Source organism: Cynocephalus volans, chromosome 13, assembly GCF_027409185.1.
Source record: "Cynocephalus volans isolate mCynVol1 chromosome 13, mCynVol1.pri, whole genome shotgun sequence".
Classification (NCBI taxonomy): Eukaryota; Metazoa; Chordata; class Mammalia; order Dermoptera; family Cynocephalidae; genus Cynocephalus; species Cynocephalus volans.
In genome coordinates, this window is record NC_084472.1 from 46,115,345 (window position 1) to 46,134,086 (window position 18,742).

Here is an 18,742-nt window from a genome sequence, read left to right on the forward strand (position 1 = left end):
TCATTGCTTTGACAGTGTGTATCGCACACTTCCTAGGAGGCACAAGGCTGGGCAGCACTGAAGCAGCTGCTAGACCAAGATACAGCTGCTGCCCCTGAGGGGCACATAGTCTAGTGGATTTGAAAGGGGTGGGTGGGGAGGAGGGGCTGCAGAGAAGAAATGGTAAGAAAACAGGGAAGTTTCTGAGCATGTTAGCTAGGTAGGGTAATCGGTACAAGGACATATATCCGTAAAATGTACACATGCAAATGCCCAAAGGAGACAAAAAGAGGGGCACATTCTAAAAATGGTAAGGAGTTCATTTTGATTAGAACATTGAGGCCAGGTTATGGGTTTGCTCTAGTCATTTCCAGCTAAGGGGTGTTTTCATCTTTCCTTCCTTCATTGCATGAGTTTGAGGCCTTACTCTGAAGAAATATGTGCCACGGAGGGGAGAAAACTGCTGTAGTAATTTGGGGCTCTCGGAAGGTTTTAGACACTTAATAAACCTTTGCTCAACAACTGAAGAGATTTCAGATGAATTAACCAAAAGCTCTTGGGTACTTGGGCTTCCCAATGTTTTTCTGCCTTTTTTTTTTTTTTTTTTTTTTTTGTCGTTTTTGCCGGCACTCAGCCGGTGAGTGCACCGGCCATTCCTATATAGGATCCAAACCTGCGGCGGGAGCGTCGTCACGCTCCCAGCGCCGCACTCTACCGAGTGCGCCACGGGCTCGGCCCAATTTTTTTCTGCTTTAACCTAGGTCTGTGATACTTTTTACATGAGTAAAAAGCAAAATTTGGATGCTATACTAGGAATTACAATAGCAAATAATAAGATCATCCCTAGAATCTCCCATTGGATCTCTTTGGTCTTAAATGTCTCACCTTAAACCCCAAATGGGTCTATCTTCTCACATTAGAGAGAAAGCTCCAGGGAATCCAAATGGACATTTTCCAGATTTCATTGTTGGGCCAGCTTTCTGATTTACATAGGAAACAATTTCTAAATTGCCTGGGTGTATTTTTCTATCTGTGCTAAAGCACCAATGTCATCGCCATATGCCCTAGGGAAGGATTCCATCCCAGACCACAAATCATCGAGCAGTGGCCAAAATCAGTGACATCATCTATCCCCCAAAAAGACACTATGCAGAATTCCCAGAATCCTCTGGGCCAACAAAAGAAAGTGGTGTCCTCTCTGTCATTTAGGGTTGCTTCCACATGCCATTTCTGGCCTTATCTGTTCTTAGCAGAGGCCTGGTATCTCATTTTGTTGCAGCATTAATTCTACTCTTCAGCACCAAAGCTAATGGCTTGATTTCAGATTTATGGCTATTTCCGAGATTCAGCCACTGGATAAATAAAATTCCAGTGTATCATTGTTACTGTGTCAATGGCAGTAATGAACTTGAGAATGTCTCCTATTTATTCAGCTTCTTACTAAATGAGGGCAGATTTGTTATGCATAGTTATATCAAGCTGGGGTAGAAAATCATTCTTCTAAAACATTGATTATCCTGGATCCCTTTCTACAAAGGAGAACCCTAAGGCCTCATAAGATTCTCCCACTGAAACCTTTGAGCCCCTCAAACCAGGCCCAGCCCCTCTAACCAGACCTCTGTTCACTAATGCACCTTCAAGATCAATAGGAAAGGAGCAAGAATGAAAGGGACCTGGGAGGGACCCTGTTTCCATGGGAAGGTAAACTGGCAGAGGCATGAGAGGGAGGGTATCTGCAAATGACTGATCAGTGGGACTGGGGATTTTGTCTTTCAGGGTTATCTGTCAGAAGGGTTGGTAACGAAGTGGTACCGCTCTCCACGGCTGCTCCTGTCTCCCAACAACTACACCAAAGCCATTGACATGTGGGCGGCTGGCTGCATCCTGGCCGAGATGCTCACGGGGAGAATGCTATTTGCTGGTGAGTTGCTAACTATGCCACCTTCCTTCTCTTCTGACATCGCTCTATGAGAAGGGAAAACCGAATGCAAAATACATGCTAATCACAAAACATGCAAATCTTTTGCTAAAATTACTTCTGTGGCTCTTACAGCATTATTTGGAGGCACCTTATAATTTTAGGCAAAAATACTGGAGAAGATAAAAATAGCCCTCTGAGCACAATATTTTTGCAGTCAAGTAACCACTTTGCTACAATCTGAATTTCTGTGTCTCCCTGAAATTCATATGTTGTAATCTTAACCCCCAATGTGATGATATTAAGAGATAGAGCCTTTGGGAAATGATTAGGTCATGAGGGTAGAGTCCTCATGAATGGGATTAGTGTCCTTACAAAAGAGACCCAAGGGAGCTTGTTTGCTCTGTCATTATGTGAGGACACAGCAAGAGGAAGCATCTATGAGGAATGGGCCCCTCACTGGACACTGAGTCTGCTGATATTTTGGACTTCCCAGCCACCAGACTGTGAGAATTAAATGTTTGTTATTTATAAGCTACTGGTCTCGGCTATTTTGTTATAATAGCCCGAACAAACTAAAACACACTTAGATTCAAACACGTTGAGATTGACCACTGAAAACACCCACCCTACCTTTTCAGCCCCTTCCTCCTTTCTCTCTGCCATTGTGTTCCCTGTCCTGCAGCTACACCAAGTGACCCACTGCTTTAGAAATCCAGCATCACTTTTTGTTCACCTTCACACAAAGACCTCTTCTCTGCTTAGAAAACTCCTGCTGGACCTTCAAAACCTGGTTCGTGTTCTGTACTGTGATGTCTTCCTTAACTTTCCAGGGCTGAGTCACCCCTCTCCATGCTCCCATTGCACATACTCTTTCTCACTTGCTCTTTGTGTGGTTGGAATAGTATGTCTGAGTGTGAGCTAACAGTACAATACCCATCAAACTGAGAAGGTATCCTGAGACCAAAGTATGAAGCAGGCAACTCCACACAATTTACAAGGAATTTATTATTTTTTTTATTGTCATTGGGTGAGTTACTTACAGGGATCGGGCAGAATATCAATCCTAGTGCTGGACAGCTGCTTTCTCCACAACTGGGGGGGGTGGCGGTTAGAGGGGGAGGGGGGAAGGAGCTGAAGCTTACAAGGGACTTAGGGACAGAAGTGGAGCTATGCCAAAGAGAGAAAGGCTGCAGAAGTGGAAGATTCCCAGGCACCTCGCAGCCTCCTTTTGCTTGTCCTTGGGGTTGCTGGCATCATTCCCTTTATCATGCACAAGCACAGAATACTGTTCCTTTCCCTTCCTCAGTTGCTAAGCAACCTGTCCAGGGGAAAGATTGAAACCAGAGCCCCAAAGGCCATGAGGAGGGAGTGAGTTCTGACCAGTATTCCTACAGAGTACTTGCTGTTTCACTTTCTCTCCTCGCTCTCTGTTCACACCACCTTCATCCCCCTGAAGCTGCTCCCATCCAGACTGCTATGTTCTTAACCCAGCAGAACTCATTTTAGCCTCACTCTGTGGCACTGGTCAGTGATGATCATCCCTTCCTTCTTGAAACTCTCTGCTCCCCGGGCTGGCAGCCACCTCCTACCTCTCTGGCCAGTCCTTCTCAATTGCTTCTCACCCCATGCTTCTACTTCCTCTGTACCATGTCCTTCAGCCCTCCTCAAGTTTCTGTCCTTAGCCCTAAATACTGCTCTCACACACTCACAGAATGTTCACACACCCTCTCCACCTCAGGCTAACTTAGCAGAGGCTGGAAGCCCAGACATGCTCCAGACCATCACTGCTGGAGGATCACAGTGATGCCCACCCACCTGGCATCTCGTTCGGGCCCTAGAGTGGCAGTCAGAACCCGAGGTCCTGCCTCCTTGCCACCTGTCCTGTGGTATACTGAACAGCAAGCTGACAGAGTCCTTGCTGTTTTAAGGGAAGAAGCAGCCATTTGCCTGCTTCCCCCTTCTCCCTCCACTTGAGGTCTGACCTTTGTTTGAACCCAGGACCCTGAGAACTTTGTAAATGAGGAATTTATACTCTTATTCTGCTGATAAGTAGTTAGCCATGAACCTTCAAGTGCCGTGGCAACAGAAAGTGTTCTATAAATAGCTTTGTACCAGACATAACTGGCTTAATCAGTACAATTTGTTATTTTTACTGGCTTATAAAAAGGAACCTAAAATAAACTAGGATGCTTCACAGGTCATCAGCCTGTGTAGTCCTCCTGACCCCATAAGCAAGCTTCTTCAATTCCCCATTGTCTCCCCTTGGGTACCGGTCAGCAACACTGTCCTCGGCCTGGATTCCAAACCCCCTAGTTCACTGGCCCTTCTCATACTCTGTGCTCCCACCTGACCTCTCTACCTGGTGTTCCCCTCCTTGCAGCCCTGCCCTGTGCCCCTGACACCTGTCTCAGGCCTTGGCCTCATGAGCTCCCCCTGCTTCTCAGTTCAGGGTGTCCTTTCTCCCATTCCCTGCACACAGGACTGGGATAAAGCCTCAGCACCCTTCTTGTTCACCATTGCTTCTTTTCTATTAAAAAGAAAAAGAAAGTTAACTCATAGAAGCGGAGAGTACAATGTTGGTTATTAGGGGCTGGGAGTTGAGTGGGGATTGGGGAAATTTTGGTCAAAAGATAGAAAACTTCAGTCAGACAGGAGGAATATGTTCAAGAATACTGTTCAAGAGATCAACATAGTCTCTGTTCTCACATTGTTAATAACAACAATGTGATTATAGTTAATAACATTGTATTCTTGGAAATTGCTAAGAGTAGATCTTAAGTGTTCTCATCACAAAAAAAGATAGGTATGTAAGGTAATGCATAAGTTAATTAGCTCAATTTAGCCGTTCTACATGTACATATTTCAAAACATCATGTTTGAAATATTTATATGATATATACAATTTTTGTCAACTTATAAAATTAATTAATACAAAATTTATATTAAAAAACCCTTCTCTGTGGCACCTGCCAGCCAGATGGCCTCTCTTCCTCCCACCTATCCTCCTGCACCAACACCTGCTCATCCCGTCACTCCCTACACTGAGGATGTTGGCATCTATGTCACAGCTGCCCTCCCCACACTTAGTCCCACCACCATTCTGGGCTATGTGGCTGAAGTGGCTAACTCATTCAATATCCTGGCCTTGGAGTCCCCACCTCCTCAATTCCAGGGACCTTCACCACCCTCTTGGTAAGCCTGTCATTCCCATGTCCACACCCTAGAATTTACTTAATCACCTAGAGCTGCTCTGCCTTTGACATCTTGAATACCAACTATAAGTCCTGGAGGAGAGAGACCTAAAGACAGCATCAGGGTTGCAAATGCTATGGAGCTGAGTGTCCAGGGAATAGAGAAGGACATCAAAGCTGGAAGGACTGAGAAGTCATCCCACCCAGACCCCTCATTTGACTGATGACTGCAGCAGAGCCCAGGGAGAGTATCTCTTGCTCTCTGTCAATCAGCTCATTGGAGGCCTGGCCAGAACTCACAGCCTTGATTGGTAGTCCTGGGCTCTTGGGAGGGGGAGAGGAGGGAGGAGGATGGAGTAACCCCCCACTCCCATTCAGAACTCTAGGACCTAATAAGATTTCCCCATCAAAGCCTCTGAGCCTTACAAAATATAAGATAGCAGTGGCCGTTCTGGTATCCTTTGAGAACAAAGTTGTGTCCTTAATATCAATTTGTGCTCCCTCTCGTCTGAAATCCCAACTTTCCCTCTGTCTGCCATCCCGAGCCTGCAAGTGTCAGGGCTGCTAGGGATCCCCATGCAGTCCCACAGGCAGCTGGCTATTCTCTTCTGCTGGCCTGGTTATTCTTTCTCGATGTAGAGTGACCACTTACTGTGCCATTGGTGTAGTAATTAGCTCAGTGGGTGCTGCAGACTGCTTGAGCCCACAGGTGAAGAGGAGCTGCCTACCCACCGTCGGGGCCCCAGGCTCTGGCAACTGCTCCTCTCCTGTGTGCACAGAACGTAGTGTCGAGGATGGGGACAGTGAGCACGGGGAAGGGGCAGTTAGGAGGCAAGGGAGAAAGTCAGACGAGACCCTCTCCTCCGGGGAACTTAGGACCTCAAATAAGGCAGGGTGGGGAAGTGACCTCAGAGAGGAAGAAATGGCTACAAGTGGCCTTTCTAAGGGAACATTGGCAGGACTTTAAGGCAAAGCGATGTCTAAAGAGCCAAGAAAGTGCTTATATTGAGTACAGTTAAATGTTAAGAACTAGAGGGGCAAATTTACCCAATGAGCAGTGATGAGAGAAAGCTTCACGTCCAATCATAGAAGTGTGGGTGTTATGCAATGCTGTGCTACGTTCCTTCTTTCATTCAGGGTGCCAGCTTTTTCCAGTAAGTATTTAATACATATACAATATACATATACATACACATACACATATACATATACTTGTATACATACATAGATATGGGAAAACAATGACAGGAAAGTAAGATGAAACTGAAGTCAGGGCTCTTGCCCAAAATCTAGGCCCCAAGTGCAAATGTCTTCATTTGCCCCACTGGACTCTGGGAAGCCCCTAATGTTTCCTTCTGGTGGATTTTGTGCTTTGGGCGCATCCTTGACCAGATGCCTGGGACACAAGACTGAGAAAGACATAGTCCCTGTTCTCAGAGGTCTGATAATCCAGATGGGGACACAAGGAGTTTAAACACTAACAACACACAGTGAACCTATCTGTGCCCAAGGTGAACCATCCTGTTGTCTTTTTTTCCAGCTGAAATTGCCAGATATTCCTTCTCCCCCCTCCCCCCCACCAACTCCATGTTTTCTGGCCAATTCAAGGCAGGGGGAGAGAGGGAGAATAAGTGGGAGGGAGGTCTAGCTCTGGATACTGGCTCAAGACTTCTCACTCCAATCGCCACCACTAAACCATGGGTTGCTCAACGTCCCTGGCCTTGCCACCAGGGTCTGGGTCAAAGGTGCCTGCCTCTGCCTCCATTCTCCCAGCATTAAACCCTCAGCTCATGGTTCTGCTCTGGCTGCTGGCCCAATCCTGCCGTCCCCCGGGACTGATGACCTTCAGGGCAGGTGGAGGGGAGCTGGCTTCCCCGTGCCAGAGTGGGAGGGCGATTTACTAAGAACCCAGACTGTATGATGCACAGTGTACTGACTTCTCATCTTCAGACTTGCTGTCTTACGATCAGGAGATGGTTGCCATGGACCTAGCTTTCAGGTCCTCACACAAAAGTGTCCGGTGAAGAAAGGTGAGGAGGAGGTGGCCAGGGCAGCAAGACAGCTCTCCTCATGTTTCTCTCTTACCGGGGCAGGGGCTGGGGGGACTTCTTCCCCAGAAGTCCTTCCAGCAGACTTCTGTCCTGTTTTATCGAGTCACATGGCTGGTGGCGTTAGTCTCTCACATGGAAAGGACACTCTTCCGGTAGAGAAGAAGTGGAAGGGATCTCAACAGTGGTGTCCTCCACCTTCAACACCTCCCGTTTTTCAGTGGTGACTTGCTAGACTCAAAGTGTTAACATGCCTCCCCCAAATGACATCTGTCACCAAATCACTCAGGGACGATTAGCACATAAATCCCCGATGTGAATTTATTTCATCAGCTTCTCTCAGAAAGCCACCATTCCCAGTCCTAGAGAGCAAGAGAAGCCAAGATTTATTAAACATCTACTATGAGCCAGCTATTGGCCCAGGAGCCTTCATATGCCATCAGACTTGGTTCCTTCTAATAGTCATTCCACGTGTGAATAATTATCTTCAGTACACAAGGGATGGATAGAGAGGACACGGGGGAGCTGAGTCTGCCTCCAGGGCTGTCTGCCACCAAAGCTCCTGCTTCTGCCCCACAACATGGATTGCCGGACCCCACTGGCTGCCTCTGACATGACAACATTGAGCCCTGGCAGGAGCAGACAAGTGAGGCAGGCTCATTCCCTGCCAATCGTCCCCTGTGGCTGAAGAAGCTACCACAAGCACAAGGCTGTGCATCACCAGTCTGTGTGTCACAGAGGAGAGGGGTCAGGGTCTTGTTAGCAAGGTCCCACCACCTCTGCAGCTTGATTGCCCACTGACCTCATGGTCCCTTGGTGAATGGTCTGGAGTACTCATTTGGAGAGAAAACCTCATGAGGGGCTCCCAGAGTCCCTGAGCTGACCCTCCATGAAGGAGCCCATTGCAGGGTGAGGCCAGAGCACCCCCTTCAGTGTAGACCCTTAGGCTGTAGAAACTTGCTAGGTCGGCATTTGCATATGCTTAGTACCACACAGGGCATCATGGGGGGACATGGGAGAGCCCCTGCCTGAGATGCTGTGGTTTGAATGTCCCCTCCAAAGCTCATGTTGAAACTTAATCCCCATTGTGATGGTATTAAGAGGGTGGGAAATCCAACTATGGTTTTTGAAAGGTGAGGCCTTTAAGAGGTGATTGTATCATGAAGGCTCTGCCTTCAAATGGGTTAATCCATTCATGGATTGATGGGTTAATGGATTAATGGGAGCAGACTAATGGCTTTATAAGGAGAGGAAGAAGCATGCTAGCACCCTCAGCCCTCTTGTGATGTGATGTCCTGGTCATGTGATGTCTCAGGACTCTGCAGAGTACCCACCAGAAAGAAGGCCCTCCCCAGATGCACCCCCTCAACCTCGGACTTCCTAGCCTCCAGAACTGTAAGAAATGAATTTCTTTTCTCTAGAAATTATCCATTTGTAGGTATTCTGTTATAAGTGACAGAAAACTAAGAGTCCAGGCCACTAGCCTCTGGTAGACTGGAATCCCATGGGAATCCGTGGTAAGGCAAGGGCCATCTGTGCAACTGGATGGGTCAGGGAGGCTTCTTGAGGAAGGAGAGGTGTGGCTGGGGATTTAACCCAGTAGACGTAAGTGGAAGGGCTACTCAAGCAAAAAAGAGAGAATGGAAGTAAGAATGGCCTGGAGGTCAGAGGAGGACAGCAGGAAGACGGATCTGACCAACGCTAGCAATGCCAAAGCTCCAATACAGCAGTCAGCGGCTGCCTGCGTGTGGAAGATGGGCTGAGTTTCTGAGACACATAAAGACTGAAGCTCCTTATAGATGAGAACTATGTCTTATACCTTCCCAGCGTCGAGCATGATGCTTGGCAGGCGGAAGGTGCTCAGTAAATAATTATGTACTGAATGAATGAATGAATGATGGCTTGACTCCATCCTTTCTCACCACACTTCTCCCACAAACCTGGCTTAGCCTGTCTTTTCTCTCCCAAGGAACACAGAGGCACTGTTCTCAGGATGCATCCCAAACCCAATTTGTTACTCCTGATTTTTTTTTTTTTTCTCTTGAGAGTTTTCCAGTTGGCAGCCTCCTAATTGGAAACTAAAGGGCAAGCATCATTCGTAGCCTTGAAACTGTTTCCTTCCCCAGGCTGCTAAAGAGCAAACAGAGAGGCATAGAGGAAGGAGCACTTAGAAGGCTTTGGGCGAGGCTGTTCATCACATTAGCACTGGCTGACTCGGTCTATATCAGACTGGTCCGGTCCAGAGGCACAGAATGTTAGGGAAATGGATGGGCCTCAGAGACTACCAGCTTCAACCCCTTCTCTCTACATTTGACAAAGCCAAGCCCCAGAGATGGCAAGCAACCTCCCCACAGTCACACAGCAAGGCAGTGGCAGAGTGAAAACAGAACCCAGGTCCCTGCCTCCCAGCCCAGTGTTGCCCCACTGTCCTCTGGTGCCCCTCCAGGGCCACCTGGAGCCGCTTTGGGGCTTCTGCACACCCCAGCCCCTCGGGTAGTGCACTAACCACCTGGCGTTTTCCTCCCCCAGGGGCTCACGAGCTGGAGCAGATGCAGCTCATCCTGGAGACCATCCCCGTGATTCGGGAGGAAGACAAGGACGAGCTGCTCAGGGTGATGCCTTCCTTCGTCAGCAGCACCTGGGAGGTGAAGAGGCCACTGCGCAAGCTGCTCCCCGAAGTGAACAGTGAAGGTACCTGAGCCTGAGCACCAGGCACGGTCTTGGACATAGAAGTCAGGCTCCCCTGGCAGTGCGCATTGCCCTAGCTACTTCCAAACTGAGGATTCCTGGCCTCTGGAGTTCAGCTGTTAGCTAGGCAGCCTGGAGGCAGGCATTGTGGTTGTCCTCCTTACGCTGTCCCTGTCTCTGCTTCCTTTTCCTCATCTTTCTCGCTTGCCTGCCTTCCTCTCCTCCTTCATCCTCCTCTTACATTTTTCCTGATGGAAGGCACGGTGCAGTGCAGAGAACAGAAGCTTTCTCAGCTTGCAGGCCAGACCCAGGTTCAATTCCCAGTTCTACCAGTGACTAGCTGTGTGGCCTTGGGCAGGCGACTTAACCTCCCTGAATCTCAATTTCCTTTATTATAAAATGGGTATGTAACACACAGGGTGGTTGTGACAATTAAGTCAAACAGAATTTGTTTAGTCCTTGGCGTAGGATAATTGTTCCATAAATCTTAGATGTTACTATTATCACTGGGCTTCATACCTGCCAGAGGCTTCCTTAGGAAACCTGGATATTTGGTAGGATATAGGTTCAGCCAATTGTAAGAGTGATCCAAATTCTCAATGGCTGAACTACAATTTATTTCTTACTTAAGAAAACAGAAGTTAAGAAGTTTATTTCTCTCTCAATAATAATCCAAAGGCAGATAGTCCAGGGCGCATATGGTAGACTTGCTGGACAAGGTCATCCAGGGGCCCAAGACCCTTCTGTCTTGTTGTACTGCCGACTTAGGGTGTCGTCCTTGTCCCCCTGGAGAAAGTAGGGGAAGGAGGGCAGGTCCCTCGCCCTGAAGGTTGTCAGCCAGGATTTGTCCACCTCGCTTCCACTCACATCCTATTGCCAGAACTTAGTCACATGGCCCCACCTAACTGCATAGGAGGCTGTGAGATGGATATTTATTCCATGTCATTTCATGTCCATCATTATGAGAGAGGAGAACAGACATTGGGTACAAACTAGCAGTCTCTGCCATACTCTTGCCCCATCAAGAGATCAAGAACTTGGACAAACACTGTCTTTGGCCATGACCCCCATTCAATCAATAAATTGCTCAGTTTTCCCATCACTAAGGGAGAGGCAGTGGTATTTGACCACAAATTAAGACTCAGCTCATCCATATTTACTTTGCTTCCTAGGCCTCTGTAGAAATACCAACATGTGCCAAGAGCTGTGTTCACTTCTCAGGGACTCTGGATCAGGGATGTGGCACCCATGCCCATCACCCCAACCCCCCAAGCAGCCACACACTACAGCAGCCCCTTGGCAACTGGCTCTGAGCGTGGTGGGCATTGTCTCAGAGAAATCAGAACTGGTGCCTGATAGAAGATAAAGGTCCTCACTGTTGTCACTGGCATCAGCCAACATTTACATGTGATTAGCCCATGTGGCTGGAGAACTGTGCCAGGGATAGAAATTCCAAGGGACATGAGAAGGCCTAGCTGGAAGATGAGTGCGGACATTAAGGAACACATCCTAAGGGGCCATCGAGGGCTGCAGGTATTTGGGGAGGGGGAGAGAGCCACCGAGCACTGAGAGGGACAGAGAGGAGGGCCCAGAGGAGGTGGTGAGGGCCCCGATCAGTGAGACGGGTCACAAACCTTACTGTAGGAGGTGAAGGTGGAGAGGTGAGAGGGCTGAGAGGCTGGAGACCTTCGAATGCTCAGCTAATGAGTTTCAACTTGATCCTGCAGCTGAACAGATGTTTGCTAAGACCGGGCTTGCTTCACACTCCCAATGTGCCGACTTCAACCAGCATTTTCTTGTCTGTCTCTGGCCTTGAAAAGTGACCCCAACTGGCCTCTGGGGTAAAGAGGCATCATTGAAACAAAGTACTGATATTGGTGGGAGAAAGCATCAAGATTCACTACCTCTGTTGTACATGCCAGGCCCCACAGGCCTGGGAAGAGCCTGTGGTCTGTCTGGCTGTAGCCCTCAGAGATTCAAGGTATTCAGTCTAGGGGACAGCAGCCCTCAGCAGCTGAAATGGCCATCAAGTGACAGGTGCAGGACAAGGGAGGTCCTGAGACCACACTGCAGGCATTCAGTTCTGAGCTCCATTTATTCCAAGAAGTAAATATACCAAAAGTGACAAATCTGATGAAGAAACCTAATATACAAAACAGATTTTAAAAAGTGCTCCAGGTAAAGCAGGGGCTCAGGGGTCTACCCACCTGCCTCTCAATCTCCAGAGATGCTCCTGAGAATCCTTCCAGAACCTGGGGGCTCTGAGAAGCCCAGTTTAGAATCCACTAGGCCAGAGCAAGTTGACAAGATTACACGGAAGCCTCACTATATAAGAAATGCCTTAAAAACACTAAGGGGAGTTTGAGCCTAGAGAAAAGGAGTTTGGGAGGGGTATGGTGGCTTATGAGTTAAGGTAAAGCTGGTGCTGTAGCAGACCAGCCTGGAATCTCCGTGGCTTAACCCACTAGCAGTTTATTTATTGCTCACCTCATGTCCAGACAGAGTTGAGAAGCATGCAGCAGGGAGTGGGGGGGGGGGTGCAGAGGAATGGCTGTGCCTGGGACCCAGGCCATCTGTCTGTCACCTTCAACACATGGCTTTTGAAGTCACCCTGTGCATTCACTTCCAGCTGAAGCCAGGGGAAGAGAGAGCGGAGACTTGCAGGAGGTTTCTCTGGGTCAGGTCTGGAAGTAGGGTGCACACACACCACTTCCAACCACGTTCCACTGGCCCCAGTTACACAGCCATAGCTCCCTGCAGGAGAATCTGAGAAAGGGGGCCGGTGGTGTGCCGGAGAAGAGTGGCTGGTGTGGATCATGGGCAGTGAGAAGAGGCCAGTTTGAGGGGACCGCAGAGGGCAGAGCCAGGCCCAGGGGTGGAAGTTGAAGGCGACAGATTTCAGTTTAGTAGAAGGAGGAATTTTCTAATGTTTTGTGTCCCCAGAAGTGTCTGTGCACCTGCTGAAGGTTAAGCTGTCAGGCAGAGGGAAGAGGAGGGTCTCCTTGATGGTGTCAGTGGAGCAGGCATTGGGGTTGGTGCTTTCCAACTTCAGGAGTCACTGGTCTTTTTCAACAATGCAATCATGGTGATGCTGGCACCAGTGTTTAGAGCTTTAACTCTCTCTTTCCTTGTCATAAAGTTCAGTAGAATGGGTGGGGCCGAGGGAGAAGCTGGAGTTGGGCCCTGCCCTGGAGGGCCCATTCTTTCAGTCCTGGGAATTTATGAGGCAACCCCAGACCCAGCGACACCCTCTGAGCATTGGTGCCTGGAGTGATCAGAGTTATTGTTGCTTCACTGATCTTTTGGTCTAGGGTTATGCCACAGCACTGCATCTCCCCGGGAGGCCAGTGACCTTCAGAATCTATTGATTTCCTGAATCATTGATGAATTTTCCTGCAAAGAGATCCAGGGCTGGTGTGAGGGGCAGGTTAATGGTGCAGGCTGAGGCCCACCTGAGAGCCCCTTGGGGGTCAATAGCCTGGGCCTTGAGCTCAGCTCCATCTCTCCCTCTCCATGTGGGCTGTAACATGAGTGACCAAATCATGATATAGGTGGAGCCTCCAAAGACTTCAATGCTGAGAAGAAATACAAGCCTCCAGGGTAGACCTTGCCCTGAGATAACCCAGGGCAGAGCTCTCAGGGCAGATGGGTCCCTACCCCTGCTCAGGGGAGAGGATACCAGTACCTGTGTGCAGAGCTGATGTTCAGGTAGTACACACCCATAACATGTCATTGGCTGCTGAAATCCTGATACACTTCCATGCTGGTTGGCAAATAACCATGCCACAAGACTTCTGAGTGTCGCTTCCCTTCCTGTGGTTTCCCTGCTCAGAACTCCCCTTGGTCTAGCCACCAAAGTGTTACTGCCTGGCATAACAGGGGGCTTCAGCCTGGCTGTTCAATATTTTGAATATCAAGCCTGCCTGCCTTTGTTTGCCAAACTTCCAGGGGCAATGTATGGTAGAGAGAGCTCTGGACACAGACCAAGGAGCTCTGGGGTGTGGGGGCCTGTTCCACCTCCTCATCCTCACATTCACCTTTCTCACAAAGGCTCTTTACTGCTGGCCCATGGGACACCCTGCCCAAGGGCTTCTTGCAGAGCAGACTCCTCCACACCCCGCTCCCAGTAGCCCTCAACCCCTGACCAAGAGAGGGTATATGAACATTCCAACTTCCCCACTCCTCACGTGTGGTCACCTCTGAAGTGTGTCCCACACTGTCTCCTGGAGGATCCCATCAGAACTGAGCCCCAGGTTCCCACAGGAGTAACCTGCTCATCAGTACACCTTGTAATGGCTTCCTACCACTCCCCTCCATGCGCTTCCTGAGATCCCCCCACATAAACTACCTACAGCCCAATCCTTGTCTGGGGATCTGTCTCTGGAGAAACGCAGTCTAAGACAAGGCTCTAGCCCTAGATCCTCTACCCAGTGGGGGGACCTTGAGCAAGTCACTTTATCCCTCTGGGATTCGTTTGCAAAATCAAGAAGGCAGCATCTGCTCTGCCTTTGCCACTGCATTGTGCAGAGAATCATGAGAAAGAAAACGGCTAAAACCCTTTTTACAAATAGAAAAACAGAAACTCCAGGGAATGTCATCACCTGGAGGAGTCTCTCCTCAGCTTGGCAGGGGCAACAAATGGCCTTCATGTCCTCCTTTGCTCCCCACAGCCATCGACTTTCTAGAGAAGATCCTGACTTTCAACCCCATGGATCGCCTAACAGCCGAGATGGGGCTGCAGCACCCCTACATGAGCCCGTACTCATGCCCTGAGGACGAGCCCACCTCGCAACACCCCTTCCGCATCGAGGATGAGATTGACGACATCGTGCTGATGGCTGCCAGCCAGAGCCAGCTCTCCAACTGGGACAGGTGCGGCTCAGGGGCATCTGGCCCTGGTGTCTGGAGCCCATATCCCCTGTTTTCCCTTTCCTATTTGCCTCTGATCCTCCATGACCTTTCCCTCTGTCTCCCAAATATACAGCCTGCTGGGCACTTTCCCCAGCTAGCTTCCTGCTTTTCTCCCAGACGTTCCCAGTAAATGACCAGCCATGTGCTGCACATGCAGGTCAGGGGCCTTCCTTCCGGCAACACAGCCACCCCCAGCTTTCCCCACTCCTCTAAGTCTACTGAATACAAGGTTCAATGCACAGCAAGCATTTAGTGAGTACCCATCATAGGAGCTCACTTCCAGCAGGCTGGGAATTTGCCCTGGAAAAGTACAATGCAGCAAAGCAAGGCATGAGAATGATGCAGAATTCACCACTGCAAAACTCTTTCTCATGTTTCACATCGAGGGTCCTTAGGGGAGGCTCCATTGTTATTACTGCCCATTGACACATAAGGAAGCTATAGCTCAGAGAGGTTAAGAGATTGGCATCGTGTCACACACGTTTATACCTGGCCTGGGTGGGGCTCTCCCCAATCTGCATCCAGGTGAGACACTGCTAAGCAATCACAGGACTCTTTCCTGCTAAACTGCACTTGGCCTCAGAATCCTCAGCGTGTACCCAGAAGCCACTGTCAATGAATCCTTGCCGGGTAGAAGATATATTTTTAAACAATCTCTGCCTAGGCACGTAATGATCTCTTAGATCCCATGCTGTTCTGACGTTCTTAGATCGGGCAGCTAAACATTTGGGCATCACCATCTGCTCATTCTGGGAGGAAGTGCTGGTAGCTGCTCAGTTTAGAAATAGCAGTCGAAGGGCTTGGCAGCTAGAACTCTAAGTGGGCCTAACTGGGAGCCCCGCTGCCATGGGAATGTGACAGCTAGTTATGTAAGTGACAGATGAGCAGTTTCTCCTTTTCAGCCATTTGACATATGATGGATTTCAGATTAAGAAGGCTCCGGGGGAGGGCTAAGGCCATGTTGCTATTTTTGGACAGGTTTGCTGGTTTATTGTTGTTGTCAATTGTTGTTTTCAAGTGTTGCCAGCAAATAGAGATTAATGAAGACTCTCTCTTCTGCCACCCCAATGCTAGGCCTGCCCTGACTGCACTCCCTACAGCTCCTCCCCCTCCACTCCCTGGAATTTGGGGGCACAGGGCGTTGGCTCAGCGAGGTTCATCCTACACTTATTGTGCCTGTGGCATGGGATTGGTGCCAGGAAAAACTGTGGCAGGGTTTCTTAGGTCGCTGCCTGTCAACTCTGACCACCCCTAAACCTGGGGCACCTCTGCTCCTGATCTTCCCCGTCTCACCTGCATGAGGGAGGGGATGACAGAGGCCATGCCAAGGCCTTTCTTACAGGCCCTGCTGCTGTGGACAAGCTACTTAACCTTTTGGAATGTGAATTTCCTCATCTATAAAGGAGTGATATCACTAAGTCTGCAGGGATGCCATGGACACTACAGATATGTACACAAAATGTACGAGGGTGATTCAAAAAGTCGAAAAATTGAATTGAAAGATAATATGAATCTTTCCATGAACTTTTTGAAGACCCCTCGTGTGTTTGGCACTTGGCACTAGGCGGCCAAGGGTTACGGTCTTCACAAGCTCAATCTCCTAGAAATCGCTGAGGTTTCAAGACCACTCAAGAGAGCAGTCAGGGTTCAGCTCTGGGGGTGATTCCTGCCCTAATGGCATCACCCGGAGGTGGCAGTACTGAGGCCTCTCAAACCACATTCCAGGGACTGCAGCTGCCTGGTCTGCCCCTTCACACAGCCAAGCCTGCCTGTCCTTGTTTTGTCCATCCTGTGTGAGCTCCAGGCCTCCTGCCCAGGGAGCAGCTGGCTGCTGACTCCTCTGTGCTCCCTGCCTCCCCCCACCATGGGTCTGCATAGAGCACCTGGCACAAGGAGGGGAGGGCTCACCCAGGGCGGATGGCCTGCCTGCCTGTCCATCTGCCCTTCACTCGCTCTTGGCTAGCTGACTTCACTCTCCATGGCTGTGGGGCAGTCAACACAGGGCAGAATTCCAAGGATCTTTGGCCTCTCCTGAGGATGTCTGTAATCTTTCCGAAGGCCTCACCTGCTCTGCGTCAATGCAGGGCACTGCAGGGCACTCAAGCAGACCAACTAGGGCAGGGGTTCTCAGTCCTGGCTATACCTTAGAATCACCTGGGTGAGTTTTAAACATGCTGATACAAGGCCCCATCCTAGACCTACTGAATCAAAATGGGGTGGGGGACAGGGAGGCAGGCATGGTATTTTATTTTTAATTCCCCCATGCGATTCCAATCGGAGCCAAGGTGGAGAAGCAGTCACTGGGGCCTTGCTATTCAAAGTGAGGTCCAAGGACCACTAGTAGCAGCATTAGCTTGGGGCCTGTTAGAAATGCAGAATATCAGGCCCCACCTCGGATCTACTGAATCCAAATCTGCTTTTTAACAAGAACCCTCGTGATCTGTGTGTACATCAAAAGTTTGAGGAGCATTACATAGGTGGCTCCACTAGAAAGTTCCATAATGGAAGGGACTTTTTTGTTTTGTTCACTGCTGTATCCAGCAATGCCTAGAACAGTTAGTCCCTGGCACATAGTGAAATATTTGTAGGGTTTGGAAGGAAGACAAAAGAATACAAAGGTTAGCCGAACAATCAGTCCCTCCAGCTGAACCCTCAAGGCTCACAATTTCCTGTCCCATCACCCTCCCACCCGGGGTCAGGGGGCTGAGGCAGGGGGAACTGGGAAGGAATGGAAAGCAGGCCTGTGAGTGGCAGACAGGAATTGGCGACTCGGCTCCCACCCGAAGGCACCCCTCCTGGGGTCCAATCACCGCGCTGTGTGTACCCTTGCAGGTACCCTGTGAGCCTGTCATCGGACCTGGAGTGGCGGCCCGACCGGTGCCAGGACGCGAGCGAGGTGCAGCGCGACCCGCGCGCGGGCTCGGCGCCGCTGGCCGAGGACGTGCAGGTGGACCCGCGCAAGGACTCGCAGAGCAGCTCCGAGCGCTTCCTGGAGCAGTCGCACTCGTCCATGGAGCGCGCCTTCGAGGCTGACTACGGGCGCTCCTGCGACTACAAGGTGGGGTCGCCGTCCTACCTGGACAAGCTGCTGTGGCGCGACAACAAGCCGCACCACTACTCGGAGCCCAAGCTCATCCTGGACCTGTCGCACTGGAAGCAGGCGGCCGGCGCGCCCCCCACGGCTGCGGTGGCGGCGGCCGCGGTGGCGCGCGAGGACGAGCCGGCCAGCCTCTTCCTGGAGATCGCGCAGTGGGTCAAGAGCACGCAAGGTGGCCCCGAGCGCGCCAGCCCGCCCCCCGACGGCCCCGAGCGACCCCTGTCGGCCTCCGCCCCTGGCCGCCCGGCCCCCGTCGACGGGGGCGCCAGTCCCCAGTTCGACCTGGACGTGTTCATCTCCCGCGCCCTGAAGCTCTGCACCAAGCCCGAGGACCTGCCGGACAATAAGCTGGGCGACCTCAACGGCGCGTGCATCTCCGATCACCCTGGCGACCTCGTGCAGACGGAGGCCTTCTCCAAAGAAAGGTGGTGAGGGCAGAGGTGGCGCTCCAGACCCCCGAGCGAGCGAGTGGGAGGCCACCGAGAAAGCCAGGCCTGGCTGGAGGAAGCCGCCAACCTGGCACCCCCACCACCTTCCGCCCTTCTCTGCTACCTTGGGGTTAGCGGAACACATGAAGGATCCGAGGAGCGAGAGGAATGTCCATTTCTTAAACTGCCTTAATAACTAGCCTTTAACCTCTGGGAGCCTGGCTTGGGGGCTAATCACTTTCCCAGCAAAGGGGCGGTGTGCAGGCGAGAGACGCCCTTAGACAGTGTGGCAGGTGCGGGGAATCTTGCAGATAGTTTTAAAACCATCAGTCCCAACCAGCCTCAATTGACAGCTGAGGAAGAACAGTGAGGCCCAGAGAAGCAAAGTGACTCGGTTGAGAGCACAGGCCTCCTCAGTATCAGGCCAGCCTTGAATCCCAGCCTTCTGTCCCCAGCCCAGTGTCTGTCCACTATATAAT

The 18,742-nt window shown here is 50.4% G+C and overlaps 1 protein-coding gene across 1 annotated transcript in view; it reads left to right on the plus strand.

Moving 5' to 3' along the window:
* MAPK4 (mitogen-activated protein kinase 4) overlaps positions 1 to 18,267 on the plus strand; it is a 66,721-nt gene extending 48,454 nt beyond the window's left edge. The window contains exons 2-5 of the mRNA XM_063077492.1: positions 1,756 to 1,900; positions 9,669 to 9,830; positions 14,498 to 14,708; positions 17,568 to 18,267. Of these exons, the coding sequence (XP_062933562.1) occupies positions 1,756 to 1,900; positions 9,669 to 9,830; positions 14,498 to 14,708; positions 17,568 to 18,267 (1,218 nt within the window). The remainder of the gene's footprint in view (positions 1 to 1,755; positions 1,901 to 9,668; positions 9,831 to 14,497; positions 14,709 to 17,567) is intronic.
* The last annotated feature ends 475 nt before the right edge of the window (positions 18,268 to 18,742 follow it).